This window comes from Lynx rufus, unplaced genomic scaffold, assembly GCF_022079265.1.
Source record: "Lynx rufus isolate CCGP_SWC_20201006 ecotype Redwood Valley unplaced genomic scaffold, mLynRuf1.p SCAF_2, whole genome shotgun sequence".
Classification (NCBI taxonomy): Eukaryota; Metazoa; Chordata; class Mammalia; order Carnivora; family Felidae; genus Lynx; species Lynx rufus.
Genome location: NW_025814834.1, coordinates 192,205,993 through 192,218,417, shown reverse-complemented (window position 1 = coordinate 192,218,417; position 12,425 = coordinate 192,205,993). Strand labels below are relative to the sequence as shown.

Below are 12,425 nucleotides of genomic sequence, written 5' to 3'. Positions count from 1 at the left end.
TTAATCCCTCTAACCCAGATGAATTTTCATTCTGCTGAGCCCCTGTATTGGATATTACTATTTACTATGTTACAGTTGCTTCTTTGGGGCCTTCAGCATAACTTTTTCATGTGACCCTCCCGTCCCCCACATATGGCTACATAGATGGTAAGATTTTTGTTTCCCTCCAGAAATTAGCCTTCAGAAAAGAGGGATTCTCTTTGTCAAGTTTTTCTTGTTATTGGGCCCCCACTGAAAATACAGCTCATGAAATAGGATGAATGAATTTGTGTCACCATCTGCTAGTTTAGTCGATAATCAACTTTTATAGGGATCAACTGACATAATTGGTTAACCAAAAAAGACCAAAAACTTAAGAAGGCTTTCATTACAGACTATTGTTTTACAGACTATAAACCTCCTAATTTGAAGTGTTGGATGTAATTGTGTATAAGTCTTAATCACATTAAAAACTTTAAAAAAATCACTCACATCACTTATAAAAAACACAGCAAGTGTTCACATTATGGAAACCATAAGTAAATACCAATAGAATAAATAAATGAAAAAAAAAAAACCTAATCCAATGTTATGCAACTGGATTCTTGTGGCTGGGGATAGAATTTCCAGTGACAACATGGATTCAAAAAAGTGCTGTTGTGTCTCAGAAATTTTAATAAGAAATGTAGGTGAAGTTTTCTAGAATATTCACTCAAAAAATAGCTTTAGTTGTTTTTTTTTTTTAGTTAAAGTAGCTTTATTGATGAAAAAGACATTGATGTTAAAGATGCATGTGAAGAGGTTTGATAACATGGTTTTATGAAATGGAAAAGTAGAAAAAGCATTCTAATTTTTAAAAAGTTTTTATTTAAATTCCAGTTAGTTAACATACATTGTAATATTTCACGTGGACAATAGTGATTCAACACTTCCATACAACTTCCCGGTGTTCATCACAGCAAGTGGCATTAATTCTAAATTAATGCATTAGATATATTACTTAATTTTAAATATGTGTATAGGGGCACCTGGGTGGCTCAGTTGGTTAAGCGTCTGACTTTGGCTCAGGTCATGATCTCGCGGTTCGTGAGTTCGAGCCCTGCCTCGGGCTTGGTGCTGACACCTCAGAGCCTGGACCCTGCTTCAGATTCTGTGTCTCCCTCTCTCTCTGCCCCTCCTTCACTCACACTCTGTCTCTGTCTCTCTCTCAAAAATAAACATTAAAAATTAAAATAAATAAATAAATAAATAAATAAATAAGTGTATATATCTAAAAAAATTTCCAGAAGTTTATATATGCAAGAGGACCACAAATCTTCCCTTTCTCCCTTCCTCTCTTCCATCCATCTGTTGTCATTTGGAAAAATTGGGGAGTACCTTATATGGGGTAGCTTTATTTTAGCCAGATAGGGAGTCTGCCACCTAAATTCTTTCAAGGCAAGCATGTCTGTTTTTTTATCTCCCTCTTTTCAACTGGCTAACTTCTACTTCTGTCTTGAAACTCAGCATAAATGTCATCTCAGAGAGCTTCTTCAGCATGCTCCTTCAGGTTAGTTGCTTATCTGTGTCACAGCATTGATCTGTGTGGCATATTGTCTCCCCTGCTAAACTGCTTGGGCTTGAGGCCCAAGGTTGTGTTTTTGTCTTCAGATACCAAGAACTTCAACACAGCTCCTAGAACATAGTGGTTGTCAAGAAAAATAGAATAAACAATTGATGTTTGACTTTTTTCTTTAAGTTTTTTTTTTAAAGTAATCTCTACCCACCCCCCCCCCCCGCCCCAGTGTGAGGCTTAAACTTACAACCCCTAGATCAAGAGTCCCATGTTTTACCAACTGAGCCAGCCAGGTGCCCCGGTGTTTGACTTTTTTATCTTGAGATGAAAGAACTTAAATGCAGCTCCTATTATATGGTGGTTGTCAAGAAATAACAGAATGAATAAATGGTGTTTGACATTTTTTGTTCTTCTCCATGGTGCCTGGAATAATGTTAAACACAGATGAGATGTTGTTTAATAAATACTTACTGAATTATTAGGAACACCTTAAGTTTCTAGATACACTTCAGAGAAGGAATTAATTGAGCCTCGGAAAGCATGGGTTGAAAGAGACTTCAGGTAGACACGCATAGTCTCTGGGATGGTGTTGAGACTGTCCTCTCTCTCTACATGGCTCATTTTTAAAAACCCAGATGAGGGGGAGAGCTCTCTGACACTGAAGCCGGGTTTCTGTATTTGGAAGATTAAGGTAGAAGCTTCTGCATAGCCCCAAGGACAGCACTGTGTACATCACATATGAACGTTACATGAAGAGATGGACAGAAGCCCAATGTAATTACTGAGATGGTTGTGATGAGAATCCTATTTTTCTCATCCAGCGCAGTCTAGGAAGGGCCCTAGTCCAAACAGGGTATTTTTCCTTTCCCTGAGGGATCCAGACATTTCCCTGTTTCATTATAGCTGTGTGGGAAATCTGAAGTAAAGCTGTTCAATGAACTATTTTCAGTGCAATATACAAAAATACTGTGATAGGATGCCACCAGAGAGATTGACTGATTGTACTAGGCATAAAATACCCATTAACTAACTGGGATTTTAAAAAAATAAATAGCCCAAATACTCAGATTTCATCTTGTGTATTCAAATTGTATCCCTTTTCACTTCCACCTGTCCTGTTCCCGGCAGTGTTTTACCTTACTGTGTCTGAAGCGGCTGCAGTGGAAGTGCTGGGATCTGTCAGTGGTGAGTGGTATCTGGCCACTGAAATCAGCACATCCAAGTGTTGGTAAGGAGAACTGGAATAGAATTGGTTTCAGGGAGGAGCTGTTGTCACTGCAGTCACAGGATGATAGCTTGTGTACCATGATCCATTGTTGGGCCCTCAGCTTTGCAACTCTGCTTTTTTTTTTTTTTTTTTTTGGTACACTTGTTGCTGACTGAGTTCTAGAGGATTGATTCACAGTGATCATACTGGCTAGAGATTAATTGATGTAAATTAATTAATTTACAGTATGAATTATAACTGCCAAGTGGTACAGTATTTGAATCGACCACTCTGTGCATTTTGTCGCTTTAGGATGTCTGTATCGTGAGCAAATAATAATGGAAGGTTGTCAGCTGAACATGGAGTCAGAGCAAAGAGGCGGTGGGTAGAGAGGACAGATTTGCAGGCTGATCTTACTAGGTGGCATCATCAAAGTTTGGCAGCCTGATTTCTCCTGTAGAAATACACCTGTCAAGGGGACAGGAATCCTGGATCTGCTGGTTAGGCCACCATTTCACCATCACTGTCTTGGAGGCAGCACTTATGGCTTTCCCTTTTCCAAACTACTTGAAGGCCACCCATGCTCTTTTGTTCCCATAGCCTTTCTTAGGCATCTTAGTAATATTTAGGAGTCTTCAGCTTTCTTGTATACTCAATAAAGTATGAAAGTTCTTGGCCCTGTTTTTTTTCCCCTGAATTTTAGAGTATCTTCACCTGATTTAATCTTATCTGCTATGAGTTGAGTTTGTAAATTTAGTATTCAGAGACTTGAAAGTGCCTTATTGTTGATTGTTCCCATGTACTGACGACCAGGGAGGCTACGCCATTCACAGTGCTGCACCTGATGGAGACAGCTAAGAGACAGGTGTTCTGTTGACATGCTTGTGCCTTCCCTGCCCAAAGCACCTGGCCCCCAAGTTGTTCTGGGCATGGTGTGTTATTGTGATGGAAAGGAAATGCACATTCTCTAGGCATATTACCTACATCGCTTTATTTAATCCTTATAATGACTGTATGATAAAGTTATTGTTTCATCTTAAATATAGGGAAGATGGGGTGCAAGAAGCTTTGGTCATTTATTTATGTGAAGTCATGTTCCTGGTAAATACCTCCTTTCCAGTGCTTGTCTCTCTGACTCAAAGGCTTTTTCTTTTTCTTATTGATAAATATTGTTTTGTAGCTTCCATTATAAATGTAAAGTATGTTCAGTATTTAAAGCCTGAATAAAAGAAAAGTAAAAAGAGAATAAAATTATCCATAGTCTCACTCCAGGAGAGACAACCATTGTTGATACGAGCTCAAACTTGTTTGGTTATACTACAGACTGTTTTGAATTCGCTAATGAGTAAGTTTGCTGTCTAAAAAGTAGCCTGTCTCGGGATTCTATGTAGACCTTACCCTAAAATACATTTGTTTATTTTTATTGTTTTATTTTTAAACTAAATAATCATTAATTAAATGTGTTACATGTCCAGCATATAACTAACACAACACTAGGTGTAGTGGGTGATATACGGAAGCAACGTGATCACTGAGTTTCAGAGTTGGAAGTTTTTCTTTCACAACATCCCCGCTTCTTCTTGAACATGCCCTGTGTCGAGGAGCTCTCTCTCTCTTGGGGCTGCTCTTGAATTTTAGATAGTTCTGATTGTTAGCTGTGGTACTGGCTCCCCAGGAAACCTATATAGTCTTGGGGAGATAAGATCAAATGTATGAAATAATAGCCAGTAATTCAAGATAGTATTTAGTGTTATGTGGGAGTAAGAATTGGAGGAAGACCATCATCCATACAAGGAAGAGCAAACAGAACTCTGTTGAGCATAGCCCTATGTCTGGGCTGGGTGCTGTAGTATATAATCTCGGTTATCATAGCAATCCTGAGAAAAGGTAGTAGGTATTATTCCCACTTTACAGATGTTATGACTGAGGTCCAGCTTACAGTTTTTGAAGTTGAGATTCAAACCCAGGTCTGCATGGAACCAAAGGCATGCACTTTCTTCTCTCCCAAACTGTCCTCTAAGTAGTTCCTGTGCTGGATTTTGGGGGTTTTGTAAACTAACATGTTTTCTTCTTATAAAAATGTACATGATGTACAAAATTTGGGAAAGAGAAATATTGCCTATAATGCTACCACTTACGAGATACCTGTGATGATTCGTTTGGTGTCTTTCTCTCCTGTATTTACCCTTATTTACCCTCATGTACATATATGCATTTATCACATACCTTGTGTGCATGTATATGTATGTATATATATGTATGTACATATGACTATATATTTAGGTATTCTGTATATCTTTTAACAAAACCGCTATTAAATTGTTTTGTTTGCGTTCTTTTTCTTTTCATAACATACGGTGATCATTTTCTTTTGTCATTAAAATTTGCCAAAGCATACCTTTTTATAGTGCTACAAACAATTCCACCCTGTGTATGTGCTATTAATTTGTAACCAATCAATCCCTTATTAGAGCTTAAGCTCTATAGCTTTTTGCTGTAACATTTATCATATGTTGGTAAGCATTCTTGTATAAATTTTTTTGGTGTGTGTGTGTCTGATGGTTTCCTACCAAGTATATGTGTATTTTAAGACTTTTGATTCAAAACTTCATCTGGAGGAGTTAGGGCATGTGTATTCTCACTGGTACAATATGTGAGAATGTCCAGTGTTAGGTATTCTCTCCAGTACTAACTAATATCATTACAAAAAACTTTCCCTATTTGATAGGTGAAAAATGACCTCTCGTGGTTTTAATTTGTATCTCTGACTACCAAACAGAGTGAATATCTGTTAGAGTTGTCATTCAAAGTTGTACCAGCCTTCGATCTCCCTCTTCTTCTAAGAGCCATATGCATGAAGAAGAGAAGGCTAGAAGGCTTCTTCTTATTTATGCTAAAGTACCCGTGCCATATCTTTTGGCAGATCTCTGACATCTACATTAGTGGAGAGTCAGGGGACATGTCAGCCAAGGAGAAGCTTCTCCTGTGGACCCAGAAGGTGACAGCTGGTTACACAGGGATCAAATGTACCAACTTTTCCTCCTGCTGGAGTGATGGGAAGATGTTCAATGCACTTATTCACCGATACAGGTAAATGCAGTGGGATTTCACTGTGCCTGGAGGAGCTTCTTCTCATCTTGCTTGCAATAAGTTATAATGCCACTTTTTCCCTGAACCAAGGATCAACACTCTGACTCATTTTCTCACTTCAAAAAGGAGTATGTATTGAATTCCTGCTACTCTAGGCACTGGGTACAAACACCAGGGAACAGAACCACAACAGCTCTTGCTTTCATGGAGTTTATTTATTAGGCAGTGAACAAAGAAATGCATTCTGTTATATGGTGGTAAGTGCAGTAGAGGGGTAGAGAGTGATGGGCTTTGTTGTACTTGGGACGGGTGGCTGGAGATGGCCTCTCTGATTAGGGTGCTGGAGCAGAGCTGTAAAGGAGCGAGCCACACAGTCCTCCTAGGGTCAGAGGGCTTCACTTGGAGGAAACAGCAAGTGCAGAGGGTCTGAAGTGGGTGCTTACTTGGAGTGGATGAGGAATAGCAGCTGGCTAGAGTGAGATGAGTGAGGAAGATAGGAATTTTGATGACAAAAATTAAAATTATTGCACTCTTAATGATCATAAACACATCCCAGCTTTCACCCTATACTGGCTTTCCCATAAAATCCAACCAACCTGCTGTTATGGGTTTAGGATGAGGGAGCACTGGGTTCCTGGCATGTAATTAAAAATGGGATTAGTATCTTTCTAAACGTCTTGCTTTCTCTCTAATGTAATTAGTGTGTTCCAGCTCTGGGTACTTCTAAGAGGTTTGCTTTGTGTGAACTTGTGTGATGTATAGGCCTTTCACGTGCCTTGGTGGACTTTTACAGACCTGATCTGGTAGATATGGAAAGGGTACAAATCCAAAGCAACCGTGAGAATTTGGAGCAAGCTTTCGAAGTAGCAGAAAGACTGGGGGTCACCCGCTTACTGGACGCAGAAGGTGAGAGCGGACTGGTATTGAGTTTGTTTGGCTTATATTCATTGTCCTTCTGCTGGCAGCTCCCTCTGTTCTAAGAAATTTCTTTCCCTTTTTCTCTCAGATGTGGATGTGCCATCTCCAGATGAAAAGTCTGTGATCACTTACGTGTCTTCAATTTATGATGCCTTCCCTAAAGTCCCTGAGGGTGGAGAAGGGATCAGTGCTACGGTAAAAGAAAACTTTCCTAAAACACCTTCTGGCTTTGATATGTTTGGGCGGAATGCATTGATTAGACTTTGTTTCTCAAGCACTCACTGTATGCGGAGCACTTTTATACAGAGCAAACTGAATCCACATCATCTTTATACATGGTCATTGTCTTTGGTCCCTGGGAATGAGTCCAGATATTGCTAATTTTGTAGCATCCAGCATAGACTATTCTAGTGTCAGGAAATTGAATCCCATCTTGAGAGCCCTTGAGGAGCTCTGAAACTGGGACTCCACACATTAGGCTGAGCAGCTGTGTAGGCAGTGAGAGGAAAGGGATTTTATGTGGTTTGGGGTGGCCTGAGCTACTGTCTCCTGTGCTTGTCTTGTGTACCGCTAATCAGAAGGTGTGTGATATCTACCTTTTGGCAATAGGAAGTAGACTCCAGGTGGCAAGAATACCAAAGCCGAGTGGACTCCCTCATTCCCTGGATCAAACAGCATACAATACTGATGTCAGATAAATCTTTTCCCCAGAACCCTGTTGAACTAAAGGTAAAGTCACAGACCTGAATTGTCTTTTATAAAGTTCAATGCTGGGATTAAGCCTCAGAGCTCGCTGCTGCTGGCTCCTGGGGTGAGGTGGTATACAAAGTGGGTCAGGTTGCTTGCATGCATCCATTCATTCACCAAATATTAATTTTGTAGGCACTTTATAACCAATATATACACTTCAAAGAAACAGAAATTCTGGCCAAGGAGAGAGAAAAAGGAAGAATTGAGGAATTATATAAATTATTAGAGGTAAGGAAACTTACCCTTTGCTGATTCTTGGGGTTTGCTGGTTTGCCTGATTGTTATTTCTTTGTTAGATTGCCAGCATGCTCTTCCCAACCTGCATTAATAGCAATATTCTCAGGGTGACAAATCAACATCACTTTTAGTCTGGTGTTGAAAATTTATGGTAAATGGGTACCATCATCCATCTGTATTTTTGAAAGAGGCTTTTGAAAAATGACATTTATTCAGAAACACTGAGTTTTATGAATGAGTTTTCCTGTTTTTCAGAGGGAAGCGAATCCTCTCCCTAAGATGGAAAGGAGAGAGACTTCCATCCATATTTTCACTCCTAGAGAATTTGAAGCTGTAGGTTTGAGCGTTTGGCCTTTCCAGAATGGGAGTTAGTAAGAGGACAGGTGGATTTATGGAAAACGTAGAAGGAATGAAAAAATTTAGAGCATCTAGTAGTCCCTGTATTTTGGAGATGGTTTCTTTGCTCTTACCTCGAGGTGAGGTACTGCTAAGTACTCCATTCTTTTCTCTTATTAGACAACAGGAGAAACTGCTGATGGCTGGGTAAATATGCAAGAAGCCATGTGTCAAGAACACGTAAAAGTGGGCCTGAGGGCACGGCTGTGTTTTCGGACTAAAAGAGTGTCTCTGGGATTTTTCAGGTGTGGATTGAGTTTGGCCGGATTAAACTGCCTCAAGGTTACCACCCAAATGATGTGGAGGAAGAATGGGGAAAGCTCATCATCGAGATGCTGGAGCGAGAGAAGTCACTTCGCCCAGCTGTGGAGAGGTGGGCTCAGGGCCTGACGGCAACCTGATGTTACCCACCCGGGCCGCTTTGAGCCCAGCACGTGACTACGGTTTTTATCTTATTATAGGCTGGAATTGCTGCTACAGATTGCGAACAAAATCCAGAATGGTGCTTTGAACTGTGAAGAGAAGCTGACACTAGCTAAGAATACACTGCAGGCTGTGAGTGTCTGTGTTGTCTCTCCCCTTCTCACCCTGTGCACTGATGGTCCAGATTCACGATTGAGAAATCCAGCTGTGTCACTTCCTCACACGCGGCTCCCTCAGTCCTCGTGGGTGGGGCACTGGCATTCTCCCACTCCTATTACTCCTTTTCTGTCTTAGGACGCTGCTCACCTGGAATCGGGACAACCGGTACAGTGCGAGTCAGATGTCATCATGTACATTCAGGAATGTGAGGGTCTCATCAGGCAGCTGCAGGTGGACCTCCAGATCCTACGGGATGAGAATTACTACCAGCTGGAAGAGCTGGCTTTTAGGTGAGGAGCACGGGGCTCAGACAGAGGGCTTGCTTATCGCTGAGGCTCACAGATCAAGAGTCTGGCACTGAATCTTGTAACTTGGGTCTTGGAGGTCCGTGTCTTGGTGGGGATACTACAGGTATGTGGGGCAGGAAAATTCTCATGGTGGAGGACACTTGCCCCTTATTGCAGGCCCTGCCCACTTAGTACCTGTGGGATTCCCTAATCACTGTGGCCTCTTATAACACCCACACATATTTCAGGGTGACCTACTGGGATGCAGTACCACATCTGGGTTAGAACTCCTGCCGATCGAACGCATCATTTTGTAGAGAAAACTAAGACCCATTGAGGGGATGGGCATCACCTAGGTCACGCAGTTTGTACAGGACCAAGACTAAGACTCATGTCTTTTGGTCCCTAATCCATGTTTATTCTGTTGTACCATCCAGGAGTTACATAAACAGATACTGGTTTGCCTCCCTCCAATTAACACTGTAATTTGGCATTTGCCTCAACAACTCTGAACGACGAAGATGTTAAAACCACCTTGTGTTCCTATAACACTTCTTTTTTCAAAACACTTTTCCTGATATGATCTCATTTTTATTTTTACCTCATCCTTGTCAAACGGATAGGGAATATTTTATCTTAAAAAAGTGCATTTCAGGGGCGCCTGGCTGGCATGCAACTCTTGATGTCAGGGTTGTGAGTTCAAGCCCCACATTGGTTGTGGAACCCACTTAAAAAAATGTGTATTATAGATTTAAGTGTCTTCCTTTTTTCTCTTCCTCCATTTCAGGGTTATGCGTCTGCAAGACGAGCTGGTCACCCTGCGTCTAGAGTGCACAAACTTGTATAGGAAGGGCCATTTCACTTCACTTGAATTGGCTCCACCCTCTACTTTAACCACTACTCATCTGAAGGCAGAACCCTTGACCAAGGGAACCCATTCTTCCTCTACCTCCTGGTTCCGAAAACCCATGACTCGGGCTGAACTTGTGTCTATCTCATCCTCTGAGGATGAAGGCAATCTTCGATTTGTGTATGAACTACTGTCTTGGGTAGAAGAAATGCAGGTGGGTGTATGTTCCAAATGCTTATGCAATGTGTTAAGGTTTACTGGACCCAGCAGCTTGTCTAGGAGTGCCAGGATGCTCTGTGCCCCTTGGGTAAACTCTAAATTATTAATGCTGCCTGGAACCCAAGCCCCCTTCTCAAATGTTAAATGGGTAGGGTCAGCTCAAATCCTCAAAAGTCCCACACCGGATAGCATAGGCTTTTCTGATTGGAAGCCCTTTGGGAATCATTCCCTTCAGTTAACTGTACTCTAAGTGGAGCTCATGGGAGAAATTACAGAGTCTATAAATCTCAGTTACCTTTTCTGAAACTCCCTCATCAGCAGAGGAGCTTATCCCTCACTCTTTGTTGTTGGTCTTCCCTCTGGAGTTTAAGCAGTGCTGTGCCTCACAGTTCTGAGGGGCTGTGCATGCATGTATTCCAGAATAATGGTTCAAGTTCGATACTGTCCTTTTTATCCTTCTAATGCGTTTGTTTTACATGAAATTCTTCCCATGCCCTGATGGCCGATTCCCCATGTAGCGACAAATAAAAACATCCAAAGACAAGCTATTTAAATATTACCTGCCACTGGTCAATAGTTGATGCCATGAATGAAGTTTAATATTTTCAGATATTTCTTTCTTATATCCACTCTGATTGTGAAATGCAGAGCTTCATAATGGAAAATGCCTAAACTATAAAGTTAACCTTCAGCCTTTGGAAACACCTTTCTGGTTGGTGAATTCAGGAATGTATCCCGTAATGCGGCAACAAAAGGCTGCCCCTGCTGCAGGAGTTGGAATTTAGTCTCCAGCTCTTTGGGGTGATAATGGCATGTTTTCCTATAAGAGGCCGTGATGGAGATGGCTTAGGTGTCCTCTTGCCCAGTCTCCTACCCTCAGCCCCCTTGCCCAAACATCAGTTCTGAAAATTTTCTTTTTTTGCTGATTCAACCAATGAAATACATATCTTTTCTTTTCCAGATGAAACTGGAGCGAGCAGAGTGGGGCAATGACCTGCCTAGTGTGGAGTTGCAGCTGGAGACACAACAGCACATCCACACCAGTGTGGAAGAACTGGGCTCAAGTGTCAAAGAGGCCAGGCTGTATGAGGTGTGTGCATTCAGAATCCATCACAGAGCGGGGTGCGGTGGGGTGGGATGGGTAACGGGGTAGCGTGCACAGTGCAGCTGTCTCTAGGGAGAAGGAGGCTCTGGAAAAGAATGGGAACCATGAGCAGCACTTTCCACCAAATTCCCTTTCCACATCAAGTGTCTCTTTTGCTCTTTCAACGTTTTTTATTTATTTTTGGGACAGAGAGAGACAGAGCATGAACGGGGGAGGGGCAGAGAGAGAGGGAGACACAGAATCGGAAACAGGCTCCAGGCTCTGAGCCATCAGCCCAGAGCCTGACGCGGGGCTCGAACTCACGGACCGCGAGATCGTGACCTGGCTGAAGTCGGACACTTAACCGACTGCGCCACCCAGGCGCCCCTCTTTTGCTCTTTGAAATGCCCTTATGAGCAAGGTATTTTTATTAACCCGTTTTTACTAAAAGGAGTAGCAATTCTGAAAGCTAAGGTCAGAATCAGTGCATGGTGGGTGCAGTTTCCAAACAGTCCTGCTCCAGAACCTCATCTTGTTTCCACTTCACCTCCTGCCTGTAGGGCGTGCTGGAATAGAAAAACTACTCACTCAGTCTCTCCCTCACTCATTCTGTCTTCCCATTTGTAATTTCAACTTTCCCCTGCAAAAAAGCAGCCCAGTAGTTTGGGAATCATCAGGCATAAGTTTTGCTAGAAACCTCCCAGAGTTACTGGAAGCACAAAGTCTCTCAGCTGTGTTCACTCCACTAAACCGTCCCTCACTCATGGCTGCCCCAGGCTTTATTTTTTATTTTTATTTTTTAAGTTTTTATTTAAATTCCAGTTAGCTAACAGAGTAATATTAGTTTCAGGTATACAGTACAGTGATTCAACACTTCCAAACATCACCTGGTGCTCATCATAAGTGCATTCCTTTTTTTTCTTTTTTTTTTTGGGGGGGGGAATAAAAATATTTTTTTAATTTCTTCTTTCTTTTTTTTTTTAAGTTTGTTTTTTTTTTTAAGTTTATGTATTTATTTTGAGTGGGGTGGGGAAGGGACAGAGAGAAGAGGGAGAGAGGGAGAATCCCAAGCAGGCCTTGCAGTTGTCAGTGCAGAGCCCGATGTGGGGCTCAAGCCCACAGACCATGAGATCATGACCTGAGCCAAAGTTGGACGCTTAGCTGCCCCCACAACAAGACTCCTTAATCCCCATCACCTATTTAACCCGTCCCCCTACCCACCTCCCCTCTGGTAACGATCAATTTGTTCTCTAGCATTAAGAGTCTATTTC

At 41.7% G+C, this 12,425-nt stretch overlaps 1 protein-coding gene across 13 annotated transcripts in view; it reads left to right on the top strand.

Moving 5' to 3' along the window:
• MACF1 (microtubule actin crosslinking factor 1) overlaps positions 1-12,425 on the top strand; it is a 231,296-nt gene that overhangs the window by 63,259 nt on the left and 155,612 nt on the right. For all 13 annotated transcript variants that reach the window (XM_047084219.1, XM_047084220.1, XM_047084212.1 and 10 more), the window contains exons 6-15: positions 5,665-5,831; positions 6,625-6,737; positions 6,838-6,944; positions 7,359-7,478; positions 7,632-7,727; positions 8,378-8,505; positions 8,594-8,687; positions 8,850-9,004; positions 9,789-10,065; positions 11,032-11,160. In XM_047084219.1, coding sequence (XP_046940175.1) covers positions 5,665-5,831; positions 6,625-6,737; positions 6,838-6,944; positions 7,359-7,478; positions 7,632-7,727; positions 8,378-8,505; positions 8,594-8,687; positions 8,850-9,004; positions 9,789-10,065; positions 11,032-11,160 — 1,386 coding nt within the window. The remainder of the gene's footprint in view (positions 1-5,664; positions 5,832-6,624; positions 6,738-6,837; positions 6,945-7,358; positions 7,479-7,631; positions 7,728-8,377; positions 8,506-8,593; positions 8,688-8,849; positions 9,005-9,788; positions 10,066-11,031; positions 11,161-12,425) is intronic.